At 37.3% G+C, this 19460-nt stretch overlaps 1 protein-coding gene across 1 annotated transcript in view; it reads right to left on the reverse strand.

Moving 5' to 3' along the window:
* DOCK2 (dedicator of cytokinesis 2) overlaps positions 1-19460 on the reverse strand; it is a 204163-nt gene that overhangs the window by 165714 nt on the left and 18989 nt on the right. Inside the window, exons 7-21 of the mRNA XM_075766092.1 lie at positions 18730-18865; positions 16471-16625; positions 15761-15842; positions 15155-15290; positions 14495-14570; positions 13438-13514; positions 12962-13087; positions 11965-12089; positions 8166-8264; positions 6669-6741; positions 6489-6592; positions 3901-4084; positions 3699-3796; positions 2296-2385; positions 1940-2040 (exon numbers count right to left, since the gene is read on the reverse strand). Of these exons, the coding sequence (XP_075622207.1) occupies positions 1940-2040; positions 2296-2385; positions 3699-3796; positions 3901-4084; positions 6489-6592; positions 6669-6741; positions 8166-8264; positions 11965-12089; positions 12962-13087; positions 13438-13514; positions 14495-14570; positions 15155-15290; positions 15761-15842; positions 16471-16625; positions 18730-18865 (1662 nt within the window). The remainder of the gene's footprint in view (positions 1-1939; positions 2041-2295; positions 2386-3698; positions 3797-3900; positions 4085-6488; positions 6593-6668; positions 6742-8165; positions 8265-11964; positions 12090-12961; positions 13088-13437; positions 13515-14494; positions 14571-15154; positions 15291-15760; positions 15843-16470; positions 16626-18729; positions 18866-19460) is intronic.

The raw sequence follows: 19460 nt of genomic DNA on the forward strand, positions 1-19460 counted from the left end.
TGACATGCAAATAATAGCTTCAAGAACTGTTCACTACTGCACAGAATACATATATACAGATATAGATACATAGAGATATATGTGTGTGTGTATACATATGTCTATCTGTGTAACTAATAGACACGTTCTCAGCCCCACTGTACTAGCCTAACTCACGTGTCAGGACCAAAATGTCAGGCTTTCAGCCTCTTAGCCTTCTGGGCACTACACCCATTGTGTGTTTCCTTTTACTCCTTGTTATAGCTTCTTTGAATTCACAGCTTTGTACTGAGTTGGAACAAAAAAATTATCCAACTTGTATGCAGGGGTAGTCCATTAAATGTCCCTCAACTGTCCATGTTAAGTCCTCTCAGAACTCTATAAAGCTAGGTACAAATGGATGACTATGTAGGAACTGAATAAATATCTAACAGTTTGGCCAAAATACCATATCATATATGGTCATAATAAGTCCGGGACACAGTATCTCCCTCCTAACTATGAGTTAGGCCACATACAGCTATTTATTTCATAAATGATTCTTGAAACAGAGGGCATCTTCCATGATGTGCATGGAACCAATGATGCCAAGAAAACTCATGATTAGGGGAACAATCATAAACATTATTTTGCCTCTGCCACTTTGATTAAATCATCAGAAACTCCCAGTCAGCTAAGTCTTAGAAATATTTTAAGCAAATAAGGCTGTCCTAAGAGGTTCCAAACCCATCCTTCTCTTCTTTCACAATAATATAAAGCATTAAATTACATATGTTTATTAAATATGGAGTGAAGAAGGATTAAAGAGCATGTAGCTTGCACTTGAGCTTTTTGAGCTCAATAATACGAACTTCAGCTTTCCTAAAATATGAGGGAGGATTGACTGTGCACTACTGCCTTTCAATTCCAGCAAACTCATGCTCTTAACACATGATCTGCGTGACATTTCCTGTTGAGTTGGAACTGATGCAAATTCAGCACAGGACACACTACAAGATATCCTCAGCTATTCCAAACCTTCAGCTAAGGTCTTCCATCTATTATTCATATCCCAAATTCAAGTTCTGCTTCAATCTGCCTCCCCATTAAGCTGCCAGAACAAGACTTCAGGTAGATAAAGAAAAATACATCTATCCTGTTATAACACTTCCCCAAGATCAGCACTAACTGAAGGTGTTATCTTTCTTCATAGTTCAAAGTGATTTTATCCTACCATCATCTACAAAAATCTTTTAAAATAAAGTAGGAATCCAATATTAAATTTACTGTATAGCATGTCTCCACAGTTTTTATTCTCTTCTATGATTGCGTGTCTTCCCATCCAGGCATTATCTGGAAGCTCCAAAAATAAATTAAAAAAAAACCCACCAAAAGTCTGTCCACCTATCCACTGGCATGACCATGTAACAAATACTAAGACTCCAGGTCACAGGAGACCACGTAACAAATATGACAATTGCAGTTCACTGCACTGAAACTCTCCTGGTCCAACATCAGACTGTGAACTGCATATGACAACCTGACAGTTCCCAAATTTTTCCCCCATTAGTTTGTTTGCTGTAAAAGAACATGTGGAAACCTATATAAATGGGTTAAGGACATCCTCAAGTCCTCACTCAAAGCAATTCAGATTAGGGCCAGGAATGTAAAGGGAGAGGCTTTATAGCAAAGCATCTTTCAGCAAATATGACAGGATACAGGTGAAGTGCTCAGACACAGCAAAACCCAGACAAAAGAAAATGAATGCTAAAGAACCATTTAACCCCAAATCAACTATCTGTCAATTAACTCTACTTATAATCACACGCGTCTCTTACAGGCAGGTTTGTTTCCAGATAAGCAAACAGCAGCATCAAGACAGTCATCAGCAAAGTCCAAATAGGATTTCCTTTCTTTAATGTGATGGTGGAGGTTTAGAGAGTAAAAAAAAAAAAAAAAAAAAGAGAGAAAACAAACTTACTTGTATGCCAACGTTGCACTGAAATGCTGTTGGATATACGCTTCCAAAACAGCGTTAAAGTGTTGAAACTTACGGTCTGCAATGAGTCCTATGATATATATCTAAACAGACATGGATATAATTAGCATTTTACATAAAGTCACATTTTAAACTGAAAGATTAGTCTTCTGAAATATTTTTGATAATCCACTGTTTAAGAGTTTTTAAAGAAATTTGCTTTTCAGTGAAATAGTAATGTTCCATCTGTTCTGTAGAGCTTTTGAGATTAATTCCCTGAAATAAACAACTTGATAGCTCATTCAAAATTATAGGGTTCTTGACTTTGACAAATAAAATCCTTTGGTGCCGAGTCTTACCAGTGCATCAAAGACAAGGATGTCATACTCATTACTGTGGGAATGTTCCATCATGATGTTAAACAGGGCATCCAGCGTATCTTGGAGAAACTATACAACAACATGAAATGACAAATTGTCAACCAATTCAACTTTAAAATCGCACAAGCCAGTTTTCAGATAGAAGACTTGATTCCTCTCAAGTCAGAATTTTAAAGGCCTTCACTGAAACATTACTTAAATTCAGAAAACATTTCTGAGGATTTAGGCTCTAGTTTCTTTAAGAACCTACATCCTCAGACACATGAGCAATCAGGAATATATGTTTAGCTCAAAGCTTATGGTAAAGCTAAAAATATTATATAAGTGACATAACTATTTAAAACTGCATTCCTAGTTCCTTAATGATACAGATTAGTAGTTGCTATTTTCACATATACATGATGATTAAAAACACACTTCATACTCCTGTGGTCTGATTCAAAGTCCACTGTAAATCGAAGGAAAGCACCCCAGTGACTTGGGAACCAAATCTTTGTGTGGTTAAATTTGTATTTTTTATTTTTTTTTAAGTTCTCCTTTCTCCTTCTCTCCAGAGAGTCATCTAATGCTTATATTTAAAGAGTAACACAAATGTAATAGACTCCTAATCTGAATGCTGGAGTTACTATGTTTTTATTCATATTATACTTATTAAATTAACAAAGCACTTCATTGAGTACGTAATACAGTTGAGGTTTTTTAATACCAAGATGTAAATTAATATTAAGAGCTGTAAAGAAAGCAGGAGGAATTGTTCGTGATGTTTCAGCTAGACAAAAACGAACAGTTGAACAGAGACTGTGGAAAATATTTTACAGTTACTGCCTTCATATTCTACCAAGTTTTTAAATACAATTTTCTGTACATGTGCAAAATCAAAGTTTACCTATGACATATACCTAAGCACCTGACCAAAGCAGCAATGACTTCAAATGCCACTCTTGGTATTGAATTCTCCATTCACACAAAAACTTTCCAGCAAAATAAAACAATAGAAAGCAGAAAAGGATCCTAAAAAATTAATTACCAGTGAAAGCAGGCAGATTTGTCCAGTAATCTTGCAAATCTCCACAGCCTAGCAGCAGCTAATGCCAGAGATGTTTGGGAGCAACAAGTAGAAAAAAAAATGGCTAACACTATGAAGAATCCTGTCCAGGGGTTTGCTTCCTTGCTCCTTCTAATGAAGTGCTTTGCTCATGTTTATCCCGAATGATGCGTTACATTGAATGACACTTGTAAAAGACAGTATAATTGACAGACTTAAACTTTAAGTTCCTATGTTCACTGTAACTGACCCTCCAGTTTTTTTCTTTTTGAAACTATGTAGCACTTTTTCTACCATGGCATGAAGGGACATGAAGAATAAATATATAAAGATATACCTTCACAACTTCCTCCCCATCCACAATCTTCAGTTTTTCCAGGTTCTCCTGAAGTAGCTCTGGCTTCATACGCCACTTCAAGAGGCCTAGTAAGCCGACTAATAAAAAAAAATAAGTGGACAGACATAAAAATTTAAAATGTGATTTATATTTGTGCAAACGTCCTCCTTCCAAAACTTCTACCTGTTTAGAAGATACATACCATTCTGAGTTAACTTTGTAGAACAAACAAGAGTTGAAATATAAAATGCATCTCGTGAGCTTACTGAAAGCCCCCCTATAATACTTGAGTTCCTGACTATGGTTGCTCCTTTATTTTCCGTGTGTTGACGCGTAGAAGGTAATGTCAAATAAGCACTAGCATCCTCCATTTTTTTACTGTCTCCCTGAAAAACAACATACCGTTTATGACATATTTCACACCACTGGATTTAAAATTAGACATAACAAAAAGTTATGCTTCTATGGACCTAAATGCATGCACTAAAGGATAAAGAATACCCAAGTTCCAGCATAGTTTGTGCTACTCTCTTGTAGCAAGAGTGATGCTAGTCAGCAAGAAAGGCTGCAATGAACATGCAGGAAAAATACTACATGGAAATTATAAAAGTATGCCTTTTAAGGTGCAATAAGGAATTATGAAGGGTGACATCACTGGCAGAGTAAAAGCAAGACCAGATTTCTCATTAAAATGTCGATAGCTACAGAACACAAACTATTGAGCATCACCTTGCAGGCTGTACGCAGGATATAAACAACACAGTTACAACACCTGCACACAATTTAAGAATAGAAAATGGGACTGAATAGGGAAAGAATAGCTGCACTATTTTGGTATGCCTATTATAACTTAATACCTAGATCTTTAGTATAAAGTTTCAGGACAGATCAGGACATGGTAAGATTGTATTTTAAATTAGACAATATACTGCAGTAATTAAGTGACACAGATACTATGGAATTTATGCTTTTCAGTAGAATGAACAGTACAAAAGCCAGAGAGCCAACAGGTATTTTTCCCTGCTCTATTTCATCAAGTTGCATGCTGCAACCCTCACAGATGTTTTTTGTGTCTCAACTTTTGATTCATACCCAGGACAGGAAAGCAGTTTATAGACAAAGACAATAAAAATTGTATTTCTCACTGTTTAGACAACATTATTTTCCCTTAACAAAACTACTCAAGAAAATTTCCCCAATGAGTTTATGAGCTCTGTCACTTAAAGCTACAACGCCATGACAGATGTGACTCAGTTGCAGACCCTCAGTCTACAACTGTGCATACAAAAGGAGTGACAAAAACATAATCTAGAATGATTTTCTAAAGTTTTGGGTTTCTGTCTGATTCCATGACTGTAGGTGCGTAGCCTCAACTTCCTACCAAACAAGAAGTAAGGTTGCAAATTGACTATAAAGAGACCTAGACAGATGAAAGGTAAAATCCTTATGCAGCAAAATAGACAGCATTATTAACTTTTATGATTGTATCAGGCTTGCCAAATAATTATTTCTCAGAATTTCTGTAACCAGAAGATAATCTTGATGACTTCTTTTAGAGACAACTTAGACAATGGGAAAGAGACTTGAAAATTTGATCAAAAATCCTCTCAAAAAGATTCAATGCCTGAAGGCAGTGAAAATAAAGTACACTGTTTAAACTTCGTGATTTTCAAATTACTGATTTTGAGAGGCCAGATGTATGACTGTAAAACACTTACAGCTTAGAATTACTGTGTTTAATACTAGAATAGGCAAACATATGTCAGAAAATCTGTCTATTTCTCCCAAACATAAACTAGGTCAACTCAGTTTAGCATTTCTCATCTATGCTGTCACTTAAGGAAAAATTACCAGGTTGATGCCTGGAATTACCAGGAATGAATTAGATGGAATTTCATAACCAACAGTAAGCACACAGTCATAGAATGTGATCATTATTTTCCTTCTGGCCTATGTATTTATTAATGTTGGTAACAATAAAAAGAAGATAACTAACTGTACACTGCCATTAATCTTTGTTGGACTACTTAAACATCTTTATTTAGTTCTATGCATCTCACTTGCCATTAATGTTATGTCAAACTAGTTTACTGAAAAGTCCGCTAAGAAATACCTAAAGTAAAATTTCTTCTGTATTGAGAGTGAGTTCTGGTTCTTAGTTCCTGCAACAGAGAATTCTCCAAGGGGAAGAAAAAAAAAAACCAAACAAAAAATCAATCTTGAAACATCTGTTTCCTGCTTCAGTTCACAAAGTCAAAAATGCTACCTGTATCCAATCAGGGCCAGCCAAAACTGTTCTTCACATACAAAATAAAATTCCTGAAGCTTTCTCTTTTGTATCTGAGTAACTACACAGAGTCGTTTCAAACAACCAATTCCCTAAGATGACATTCCCTGATTATTCATGTGACAGAGATTCTAAATAAATCAAAACAACACTTTTTCCCCCCCTTCACCAAGAATAATGGTACACATCCAGATACTAAGCTTTAGCATGGCTTCCCCTGTACTACAGAAAGCCAAAAGCACAAGCTTCAGTAAAACTAGTAGGAAGAGTAACCGTCTCTCATTATGCTTAGATAACATCTCTAACTAAAAGTTAGACCAATGTTTACTGACCATGGAACAAGTTACATTTTTTTATTGTTCAGATGAGAACCGTAATATTTACCTTTGATAGAATAACAAAATTAATCTAGCACAAAGTAAATAAACAATGTGGTCAAAGAGAACAGTGTGAAAAAAGGTGTCTTGTGGGGGAAAGAAAGGAAAAAACAATTGATTCACTACCTTTAGGACTAACAAATCATGGGTGCCATCTTGAAGCGTTGTTCCATCCTCCTTCATTAGTCTTATGTAGGCCATTGCAAAATTCTTTTCTCCTTTATCTTTAGCTGCAAAGCAAAATATTTTCAGTTGGCTATCCATCAATGTATTAAAAATTCACTAAAGTTAAAACTCCCTACTTACATTCTTGAGATGACCTGTGTCTGAACATGAAGCGCAGGTGTATCCTTTGCATGTCTTCAATAGGGACTGCTACCTTTTGTAAAATCAAAAAATAATTAATAAATTTACGGAGGGCAGAGGGGGAAGGTAGTTTCACATGTCATGAGCTCCTATTTTAGAATAAACAAGCACCACTTCTGCTGGCCCCACCATGCCTTTCACAGATCATTTAAAACTATTGAACCTGATCACAGTAGCAGAAGTAGTAGCTAATAAGCAGTTATCTGTCAGACATTGCTCAAAGTCTAGGACCACCAAAGACATGAAGCACTAAACCCAGTGAGTTAAAGCACACAGGTGCTTTTACGCCAGAAAATAAGTATAGTGCAGTCTTATTGCTTACCATGTTAACCATAAAGAATTATGCAACACCTCTGCACTATGAAACTTCATTTCATATACATAAATTGATGACCAATTTAATAAACAGGTGAAAAAGGTATGAAAATTCTAGCGAAATAAGTATATTTTGTGATTAAATTCAGTTTCAAAGCCTTGAGATGAATACCAGGAACTTGTGAGTGCTTTATTCTTAAATTTAATTGTAACAACTATGCAATAAAAAAAGGCCAACTGCATAAGAAAAAGCACAAGTTTTTATATTATCAAGTTTATAGTTCTGAAACTTTAAAGACTTATACTCTTTTGTGTTCTTTCACAACTTCTCTTTACAAATCTTACTACGTAACACTCCTTCGCATTAACTACACTTTTCAAAAGGACCTACTGTTCATGATTCTGTATAAAGTCTGAATTACAGAATAATGAAAAAAAACCAAACTAGTACAAGTAAGCAAAAAAACCAGAATAGGTCAATGTTTTCAAAACAACAAATAAGCTTCCATTTCAAATTATACTTCTTTTCCCTCCCTATCCTGCCCAATCTCAGCAACAGACCTTAATGTAATAATTGTGGGCTTGTCATACATGGCAATACTGTCTTCAAAAAAAAAAAAGGTCATGTTTGCTAACAAGCCTGAGATGTTTTATAAGAATTACTTCTGGATATTTTCTAAAGACATTAAAGCTAGATTAGATAATTATTGGTGTGTCTCTAAAGAAATCCAAGACAGTTTTTTCCTCTTTAAAATTGTAATTTTGGGGGTGGTGGTAGCAGGTTTTCTTTTGGCTTTTGTTTGGGTTTTAATTATGCAATTGAAGCTCCTCATCTCCAGTGTTTAACCGCAGTATTTCATCTTTGATGAGCCATGTTAAGACATGAGGTTATCTAAGATGACCTCATTTGTTTTGCTAAACAAAATCTTAACATCATTTTCTAGGCCAAATTTTAAGCCTCGCTAATCATGTATCGCTAATAACTAATGTATGACTAAGGCTCCATCCTTCTAGCTGTATTCAGAATCAAGTTATTTTTTTAGAAAAAGCTGATGCTGCGCAACTGTTCTGTGTGAGGTACCAAAAAACAAAGAGAAACAAGCAAAAGTATCTACACCATACCTTTAAGGTTTCCATCCAACGTGGCTGTTTGACCTGATAGTAAAGAACTGATCTATATTCACTCACAGGTTTGTCTCCTGCTCCCAAGCAAACAGCATTCTTACAAAAAGAAAGGGAAAAAATTAAAAACCAAAACAAAACACAGTGCTTAGCGGCTCATTAATTTCTGTTAAGTTTTTATGACTTGAGCAACACTAAGGACAGGAGCAAGTACCGAACGAGGGCCTCTCCCAGCTGAGGGCAGCAGCTTTACCTCAGCGCCCCGCCGAGACCCGCGCGAGACCCACCGACCGTTGGCCGCCTGGCGCGAGCCCCCTCCCGCTTTAGCCCTGCGAGGCGGCGCTCGCGGGGCTACGGAGCCATGGCGGCCGCGGCACCCCGAGCTTCGCTTCCCGCCCTCAGCCGCGCGTCCCCGGCTCCACAGCGGCACCCGGGAGCTGGGCTGGGCCAGCGCCAGCCAGGTAAGGGCGCTGGTCCGGGCCTCCGCGTCCTCGTAAAGCCGCCATGGCGGGGCGGGGGGCAGGCAGTGCAGACGGGACGGCTGCTGCCTCTGAGGCGCCTGGCCTCGGCCTGGGAGCTGAGGCAAACCTTTCCCCGGGTAAGAGGCCCCACGGCTTGGCCCAGGCTGCCCCAGCTTGGAGCCTTTGGGGACTGGAGACACTCCATGAAAGCTAGAGACCATACGGTGCTGCTTGAAGGCCTGTCTTTAACAAGCAGGTTTCAATTTGGATATGGCATCATTCAAAATTAAACAATAATGAAAGCAGCAACAGAGAGGAAGCATTAATATGAAGATACTGCATTTTCCAAGCCTCTGAATATAATGAAAATTAACATTTTCCATAATTATACTAGACCTACCCGTAGCTTGCATTTTACAGGGGTTACACAGTAGGGTCTAAGAAGAGCTGGGTGATGAACATATATAGATTTAATTTCTCTTCTCAAACTGACGAACTTAAGTAACCAGTCATCTCAATTAGTAGAAGAAACACACAAAGTAAAAATAATCTAGCTTTATTATTCCATTTGTTTCTCCATTTACTTTAAAATACTGTTATTCCAGCAGAATCTCAAGTGTTTGGCTGCCACTTTGGTGACCTCCAAACTAAATGTTGGAGAATAACAGATAGTATGCCCTCCTGCATTTTTTCAATGTTTAGAATTTGCCATTCTCTAATGACTATCACAAATAGCACAGATCAAACTTGAAGTTTTGATTGAGTTCAAAATTTGTTGTAACCCAGGATTTCAGTTTTAGTGAATCTGTGAAGATATTTGGCTTACATCCATCTTTCCTGGCTAATCACAGTTGAGGATTGTACATGCAGAGCAACTACAAATGCTGATAATTGAAGAAGTAAGGTCATAGAATCATAGAATGGTTTGGGTTGGAAGGGACCTTAAAGATCATCTAGTTCCAACCCCCCCGCTGTGGGCAGGGACACCCTCCACTAGACCATGTTGCCCAAAGCCTCATCCAACCTGGCCTTGAACACTGCCAGGGATCCAGGGGCAGCCACAACCTCTCTGGGCAACCTGTTCCAGTACCTCACCACTCCAACAGTAAAGAATTTCTTTCTAACATCTCATCTAAATCGACCCTCCTCCAGCTTAAACCCATTACCCCTTGTCCTGTCACTACACTCCCTGATAAACAGTCCCTCTCCATCTTTTCTGTAGGCCCCTTCAGGTACTGGTAAGCCCCAATGAGATCTCCCTGGAGCTGCCTTTTCTCCAGGCTGAACAAGCCCAACTCTCTCAAGCCTGTCCTCATAGGAGAGGTGCTCCATCCCTCTGGATCAGCTTCGTGGCCCTCCTCTGGACTCTCTCCAACAGCTCCATGTCTCTCCTGTACTGGGGCCCCCAGAGCTGGACGCAGTACTCCAGGTGGGGTCTCACCAGAGCAGAGGGGCAGGATCACCTCCCTCGACCTGCTGGTCACGCCTCTCTTGATGCAGCCCAGGACACGGTTGGCTTTCTGGGCTGCAAGCGCACACTGCCAGCTCATGTTGAGCTTCTCATCAATCAATACCCCCAAGTCCTCCTCAGGGCTGCACCAACACCTTACCAAGCATCAGACCTGAAACTGAAGTGCATGAAAGAAGCAAACATACTAAATTCTCTACTGGAGACACAGATTAAACTAACCCTATACAGGCTACACTAACTACTGCAAAGGTGCATTTTTCCTGCTGAAAATCTGGTGAGTCTTACAGGCCTGCTTTAAACACCTGGATGCCTTGTGACAAGAAGGGTGTCATGCTGATACCTGAAGATGATTTGTAAGGCCTGGTCAGAGTGATTTAACTACCGAAAGGTATGTCTCATCTGCCCAAATACAGATTTTTTTTTTTTTTCCCCCAAGGTTTGTGCACCAACTTGTTTGAATGTATTCTGTGACATCCACAAAAGGCCTTTTACTTGCAACAGTAAATCTGGTGCTAGCTCTTCAACTGAAACTAGTTTGATACCTAAGCAGAGCCAATGAGTTTCCTGTTTAGTGAACATAAACCTGTTTTGATTCATGGATAATTAGAAACATTAATATCAATATAAATTCATGGGTTTGAAAGTTTTTTGAGGCTAAAAGGAAAAAACAGTTTTTTGTTGTTATTGCATTGAACAGCATTTCAATTAACTCCTCAAAATTGTTGCTTAAACATGTCTAAGGCGTATTATCCACAGAAAACAGGCATGATTTGAACATAGATTTCAGATCATAGACACAGGGACAAGTCTACTTGCTCCTAGTATTTGGAGAAAGGATGCATCTGCAGAACTGAACATACATGATTATTGGAATACAAGATTTAATGTGTTTCAATTGGTTAATTTCTTCAAGGAATACTTTGGTATATGTATTTTAAGCATATTATCTGTGAACAGACAGAATAGAGGTTGCTGAAGTTGATTCCACAACAGAGTTAACTGCTGTACATGCAAGTCATGTGGTTAGGTATTTTCATAGCTATAGGCAACATTTTGTAATCAGGGTTACAATTTGTTGGGTGGACTCTAAGCATTACGTGGGTTTAGGATTTTCTTCATTCAAGCTTTAAAGCTACATTTTAGGTCAAGCAGTTAATTGTAGTTCATAAACAGATTTCAGCAAGTCATGAACCACAGTGAGTTACTCCATCTTTATTTTATGTCAAGAAGCATCATTATGATTTCTCCCTCATGATCACAGTACTGATTTAGTGAACAAGGAAAGGAAAAGGCCAGAAAACACCTGAATACTGAACTGGTGTTAAAACCCCTAAGAAAAAAAAAAAAAATTCCTCAAAACAGAAATAGATAAGCAAAAAGACACTGTAAATATTTAGGTTGCATATGTACAGCATCCACACTCCTCTGTGGTCACCAGTTTAGTTATTTGCCATGTGCTTCATTCAAGGGACAATGACAGTCCTCCTGGCACAAATTAAGGGTTTGTTACGTAGCAGAAAGGGTACTCCTAACATTTTAACGTACAAATTGCATTCCTCTGGGAATTTCCACAAGAAAAACCGTAGAATAAGAATGCAGTAACTGTCAGAGACAGCTGTTCCTTGGCACAGCTAAAATAGGTCATTCAATGTTATTTCTCATTACAGTTTTACACAAGACATTTATAGTACTCTAATAGATACGTTACTTTAAACATCATAAAACTTATCAGTCATAAAATGTCACAAGATGATGCAAATGAGGGATCTGCAAGTTTTTGGTATTTTATAAAAATTTATAAGTTTAAGGCTTACTTCTATAATTTAACTCATGTTTCTGTGTCCATCATAGAGAAGAGAGAACTTACTGGCATCACTTTTCCTTCTTCATCACAGACACACATTATCACTTCCACATTTCTCTGGGTTGTTTTATTGTATTTATCAAAATCTCCATACAGCAATGTAATATAAATGTCATTTCTTATATCTCCTAAAAAAAGAAATGGAAAAGTTAAAAATCAGTGAAAATGTTGGGAGAGCATAGGGTCAACTGAACTTCACAAAAGTACCTCTTTTTCTACAGCGAAAAAAATAAAAATGTCTTATTTTCCATCTGAACTTAATTTTTTATCTCTGTTATTCTTAGCTAAGAAGATGTGACATGATGTGAAAGGAACCAGCTGGGAGGCCTCCGAGTGACTTGAAGCAATTCTCGTCCTGCACTGACACCTGCTGGTGAGGTGATGGATGATGCCATTACTGATTTTTCCCCAAATACACAGCTGTCTTTTTAGAGGGAGCTTCATATTTTAATTTTGTCCTGTGAACAAATTAATGACTTCTTTTAAAGGAAGAAGTATCGAGATTTGAATTGAAGGGGTTGGGGTGTGTGTTGGTTGTTTGTTTTTAAAAAAAAAGCACTGCAGACAGAGTGACATATACTTAGAAAATATCTTACCATAAACCCTCCCCCCCCCTTGCAAATAATCAAGATATTGTAAACTCATATCTTTATTATTATTAAAGGACAGTGATAAGTTACAATAAAAATAAGGTTAATTTAAAATTCAAGTAACCATCCACCATAATCTATTTATAAGACAAGAAAACTATGTTCAAGGAGCTGGGATTATCCCTCACTGTCTTGATCTTATTTTTTCTATTTAAGTACTAGAAAATACTTTCCAAGGATTTCACTACTTTTATATAAACCTCTAATATTGGAATAAAACTTGCTATGAAGAGTGAATTCTAAAGAGCCTCTGAGTTACCCATTACATAAGTAAATAAGGCTGCAGCTGATGCTCATTAACCTAAGGAATGAAAAAATCCATTCCTATTACAGAAGCAAGCACCTCCTACCTGGCATGATTATTTCAGGAAATCCTAGCTTTCTAGCAACAACTGTGGTTCTGTCTACAAGATGTGGGTAGTCCTTCCTAGTTTGAATCACATCTCCAACAAGCATTTTCACAGTTACCCAGAGACCTAGTAAGAGAAAAAAAAATACATTACATTTATGGTAAGGAGCGAGAAAAAAAAACAACTTCAGATGATTGCCTCTTCTACCCACCACCACAGTGATAAGAATTCACTTCCCCCACTTCCTTTAGCTGAAAGTAAAAGCTCTATAATCCAAAGTCATAGCTACTAATTTAAATAGCCCCCAAGATTCTGCAGCAAACTCACAATTCTTCACTTTGAACTTCAACATTGACCCACCTCCATGGTGGTGCTACAGCTCTAACATAAAAGCCTTTCTCTAAAATTTAAACAATATGAGTTGAAGTTCCACAGAAAGACCTTGTTACCTAAAATTTTAAAAAAATCTCCTTTACCTTGTCCACCACTGTCTCCTTTTGATGCAGTGACTTTGCTTAGGAGACTGTGTAAAAAGTCATTCTCTGCCACTACCCTGCAGGAGAAAAAACAATGACTACTAGAAGTGCTAGATATATCAAACACCATTCAGAACATAGATGACAACCAGCCTCAGTCCTCTTTGCTCTACTTGACCTTACTATGATACATTCTGTAATTTCATTATCTCTCACTCCGAGTTGCAGACCACTCGCATTAAGCTTATATGTACACCAAAGTGAAAAAGATTAAATCAACAATTTAACAGCATTTTGTGACAGACTGACAATATGAAAGCCTGTTTTGTAGGAACACATAATACGAATGCATCCACCAACATGCCAGTCCAGTCTACTTTCCCTGACAAATGAATGAACTTTGAATTTTTTTCAGCTACGTTTGAAATTGGAAAGAAATTCTCACATAACAAACATGTTGGATCAAATTGTGAACAAGTGAAATAATAAACCAGTGTGTCATACTTGGGTCTTTCATAATTAAATTCATTCTCCATAGTACATAGCAGCAGTGGTATGTAGAATGCACAAACACGTTTCCAGTGAATACTGGCATTTGATCTGCAAGTATCACATTTTTAGGCAGCTAGTCTGGCATTTCTTTTGAACATTATGTTAACGCATGACAATTCAACTACTTTTTAACTGCAACTCAATTTTTACTCAGATTTTTCTCAAATTCAAACCAGAACTAAGCACACAAACTACTAGGTATCCATACTTGTAAAACTTACTGTTGAGTATGTATAACTATTTAACTTGGGTTTCATTAAATAGGGCATGGTACCAGCTGTCTGAAGGAGCACATCTGTCAAAATACACATTCATTTAACATGCTGTGTAACCCTTGTCAAGTTTTAAATGCCTTTTAAGGGATACTTAAATAATTAGTGCTATTGCAACATAAAATTATTAAAAGGAAAAATTGTTTTTTCTTGAAACATTTCACAGATTGGTACAGCCAAAGAGATGTAGAAATATTCATGCATATAGAAAAAGATATTTCTGACTATCTTACGGGTGAAAGGGAATGAAATGCTGCTTTTCTTCATCGCTTTCTGCTTTTCCTTTTATGATATCTGTAATATCCATAACTAGAAGAGTAAAAGAAAAATCATCAAAACATATAATAGCATTGCAAAATATTTCATCTTATCTATGAATAATATGCGTTAATGTTCTTGTACCTCAAGTTAAATATAGATTTTTCACTAGCAAGCAGTGTAGCTTAGTAGGGGTAGATTTATGGGGCAGAACGTTTAGTGCAAAGTTCCCACTACAAACATGGTGTTGTGTAAAGGGAGAATTACTTCAGTATAGTTTTGGTCTAATCCTGTGAATACAGGTTTAAGTGTATTGGTGGTGCTCTGGGGACATAATTGTTGGTTTTATTTCATCTGCAAGAAATTCTATTATTATACCCTGGTACTGTGCTTTGGTTTGCACTGCATAGCACTAAGTATGAATTATTAGAAAATTAAATTCAAAAGCACATTTCTGACCTGAACTAAAATGCTAATGTGGGTGCAGTCTTTACGGACTTAAAAAATTAAATATGGAAGATAGTTGATATAGCTATTTTGTATTCTGAGACATCTTGGTAGAGATTCTACAGTCCAAGGTGAGCAAGTATCACTAAGGTCCTGCTTCAGATAAAGCACAAGGAGACATCAGTTACCTGCCACTCCAAAAGGCCGCCTTAGTCCTTGTGTGTATTTCTTTGAGTTACTGTCTTTGAGATCCATCCTTCCAACTCGGACTATTTGACAAACTAAATAAATTTTGTCTCTACTAAGGTCTTTATTTCCAAGATCCTAAGATATAAACAAAACAGAACTGAAATATTATTTGGAGAAGAACCAAGTTGTGAAATTTAAACAGGACCGCCAGTAATAAATTGGGCCTCAGTAATCAATGGAAAACAAACAAAACCAAACAACAACTGAGCCCACAGAAAGGATGAAAAATCTGACAGTTTAAAGAAAATATAAGGTAAGATAAATAGAGAAAATAGTAGCAATCAAGAGGTACAGCAGATATAAAATATCATCTGTAAACGTATGAGGCAGCAAATTGATTTGAAGAAAGGACATTGAAGCATTGTCACTACTGAAGCATTGTCGATGCCTTAAAGCATTCAATGACTGGTCATCTTGCTCTGTTTCTAAGATTACTTCTGCTTCCTTCTTCATCTTGCTCAATCTTCAGGAGTTCTGATAGTTACCACAGAGAAGAGACAATCCTATTTGCAAATACAAAGTAAGGTAAACTGGAAAACACTTACCGTGAACACTACTTTAAGATTGTTCAGCATATCAATTTCCTTTGGAAAGCCTCTACTCCCCCATCTTACCAAGTAGTTCTCACTGTTTTGAAGATAAATATCTTATTGCCATGTGATTTAAAAATTCTTCCCTTTCACAGTACATTAAAAACCACAGTACATAACAAAGGTTGCATAACAGACAATAGTCTGTGGTAATTCTTTAAATCTAGTATCAGACTAAAAAGACAAGAAGAATGCTATACAAAATACAATCAGTAAGTTTGGGAAAGTAACTCAAATGTAAGACAGAATGGGACCTTTTGTGAAGGAAAGTTTACCATGAGTCTGTTTGACAGGAATACTCTACAGAATTGTAATCTATCTTAATTAAGTTACTCCCATTTTGTCCCCTTCCCCCTGTTTCAGCACTTTACTCTGGACACCACAACATTCCCCATCAAGAACAATCTCTTAACTCTGAAGTGGTCTCAGTCTTCTACAAAATTCTCAAGTGTTCAATCCAGGAATTACTTATCAAAATATCTGGGATCCTTTACGCTAGAATTCTTTAGTAGCTGCCAACAACTACATCTGTCCACCCTTCCCTTTACTTTTTGTTTTCATCCTTTCATTTATATATTCTCTGTATTACTAGCATGTTGGGAACTATTTTACTTCATTTTGGCTAGCTCCTTTTGCTACTCTTTTGCAGTAAAAAGAAAGCTTACCTTATAACTGTTAATTTCTGTGGATCATATAGTGACATGAAGAGTTCTGCATCCTCTCCAATGCGGCAAACAAAATTACGCACAAAGACATATAGGCTGTGGGTAGGGGATGAAGACATTCGGGAGTATGATGCGTAATCCGGTTGATCCTTTGACTACTCAGGAGGAGGAAGAATCATTAGCTATATCCATGAATTAAAACTGTGGGATACTACAAGCAGTTCCAGTTTTTATCATATGCACCAGTTAATCTTAAAAAGTCATAGGAAATTTGGATAAAAATACTTGTTTCCAGCAATTAAGCATTGCCCCATATATACCTCTGAAAGACATTGCTTAACACAGACATGACTAACAAGTAAGTTTCTGACCCTCTGCAATGCTTCATCAGGTGTATCAACATCCTTTTCTACTATGAAGCTAGAAAGTTGGCAGGTTAAAAGGCACAGTAGTGACATAGGTATGGAAGATCTCACCTTCCCCTCCAGAGCCTTCACTGTATGCAAGAAGATAAAAAGCTCAGACTGGGTTCTTCAAAACACTGCACCCAGACTAGGGAGCTACCTCCATGTGCAAATAATGAAAAAGCTGATTACAGAGACACCTTAAAATAATCTTTTGCAGTACTTATGTGACTGACTTACTCATAGTAAGAAATTCCTTTGTATGAATTCTAAGCATATTATATCCTTTCCAGGTAGGTGTCTCCTTTTAGAAATGGAACAGGGATTACTTTATTTCACGATTATTTCCAAGGAACACAGTAGTTAAGCTGTTTATCCTCCCTTCACCTCCAGAAACCTTCCTTTCTTGAAAAATCTTTACATTTACGCAGCTTTTGCTTTACCTATTAAACTGTCTTTATCTCAACCCATGAGTTTTCTCACTTTTCTGATTCTCCCCCCACATCCCACCAGGGGAGTGAGCAAGTAGCTGTGTGCTCCTTAGTTGCCAGATGGGCTTAAAGCACAATACCGCTTCAGGAGAAGGGAGCAGGGAGTTGGACTCAATCCTTATGGGTCCCTTCCAACTTGAAATATTCTATAATTCTAAGACTTCCATGTCTTAGGCCAGTTCTTCAACCACTGGGCAATTACATAAAGGGTGAAATATTATCACCCCTTCTAAAAAGAAGATAAAGTATCAGACTGTCACTACAGAGGCAAACCTGCAAGTCTGTAAGACATGATTTTTGAACTCAGGATATAGCAGAAAGCCTACTATCCACATCATAATGGGGTTTCAGTATGCTAGGAACACTAGCAAAACAAAATACGCCTCTCTGAAGAGGAGACAAATAACACATGCTGAGATCAGGACACAGCTGAGCAGGTTCACAGACTCAAAAATAGACTCCTAAATTCTACCTACATTCCATTTTAACCACTCAGAAGCAACAAAGTCTATTGCAGACTACCAAGTTTAATTTTCCTTATATTGTCAGTTGCATTTTGATGTCTGGGAAGCAAGATTTATTTAGTGACACTGATGAGAACAAGTCATAAGGTGTTTTCCAGTGATTTGTCATGGGCATTATGGAAATGTCATGACAGCCCAACTGGTTTTTTTGTCAAAAGCTTTATTACTTTTTATAACTTGCTTTATTACTGTTTACTTTCTCATGAATGAAGAACCCAATGTCTTACAACAGATTTAATGTAGAAAAAGTTTAAGGAAGCATAGTCACTTGCTTTGCATTTTAAAAGATGACATTTATGCATTTGTCTGCTTTGCTTAGGCACACTAACTTCTGGTGTCCACAAGATAATGCTGAATTCACCTGAGTTCCTCTTTAGTGAGCTTAAACTCTTCACCTCCATTGACTAACAGCAGCAACATACAGCAAACAACTAGTATTGTCACAAGATCGTCTAAAAAAAAGAGCTTTGATTAATCATAGCTTGCAGCCTGAGCTCTGGGTATGTAACTATTCATTATGCAAATCAGCCTATTGAGTAGCCCACAGATGGAACAAGGAGATGTATTTCCATTTAGGAATCAAAAAATGGATTTAAAACCAGCTTTAGACACAGGCTTTCAGCCTAGCCCACAGCCTGAATCCAGTGCACAAATGCAACTAACTCAGTTTGAGGCTTAGCCATATTGATAACACATGAATGTGAATCTACTCTTAATTAAAAGTCAGAGCCAAAAGTTTCCACCAACTTTTACGGTAAAAGTTACATCCTTTAACCATTGTACTGGGGTGTCATTTTGATTTTAGCAAAGGAAGCATTAAGTTTGGCCAGTTGTTCCTACCATTTCCTCCTTAATTCGTTCAGTGATTTTATTAGTCGCTTCTTCATGTGCATGAAATAAACTGATGACACTGGTTTTATCTGGATCCAAGATATTTCCATCTTCATCTCTAACTATTAGATCTAGCTCAAGTATTCTGTGAAAATACAAATGGCACAATGGCAGGGTTATTTCCTTCTACAAAAATAAAGCTTTGAAATGTAGCACACAAGCTGCTTCAAGTTTTAAAGCAATAAAATAAGTTTAAATACATGCAACAGTATTTAATTGAAGAAAAATTTAACTAAACCCCACAATTTCCTTTCTAAGCTATTGTATGGTATTTATGCATTTTAGCATTTTATAGTAATGTCACCAAAGCATTTAAATGTCTATCACATAAAACAGATTCACCATGTTCAATGACTTAAAGCAGATGTCATCTCTTGCTTTTTAACGTATAACCTTTATAATCAAGATGCGTAGGTTTTTTCTGTTACTTTCTGCTTTTATGTTGCTCTCTTACCCTCCCAGTCCCGTTACTTAGCTAACTACTATGTTCTGTTCTCCTTTGGTCTCATACAACTAATGCCTTTTTTCCTTCTGCTCTTCCTGCCCCTGGCTGCCTTCTCTTCTGCTCCTCTTCCCCACCCCCCCCCAGCTTCTTTGATCAGATTCAAAGTAAAATCTGTCTTGGAGTCACTATTCAGGCCCACGTATCCTGCTACGCTATGTGTAGTCAAATAAATTGT

Source organism: Balearica regulorum, chromosome 14, assembly GCF_011004875.1.
Source record: "Balearica regulorum gibbericeps isolate bBalReg1 chromosome 14, bBalReg1.pri, whole genome shotgun sequence".
In the NCBI taxonomy this organism is placed as follows: domain Eukaryota; kingdom Metazoa; phylum Chordata; class Aves; order Gruiformes; family Gruidae; genus Balearica; species Balearica regulorum.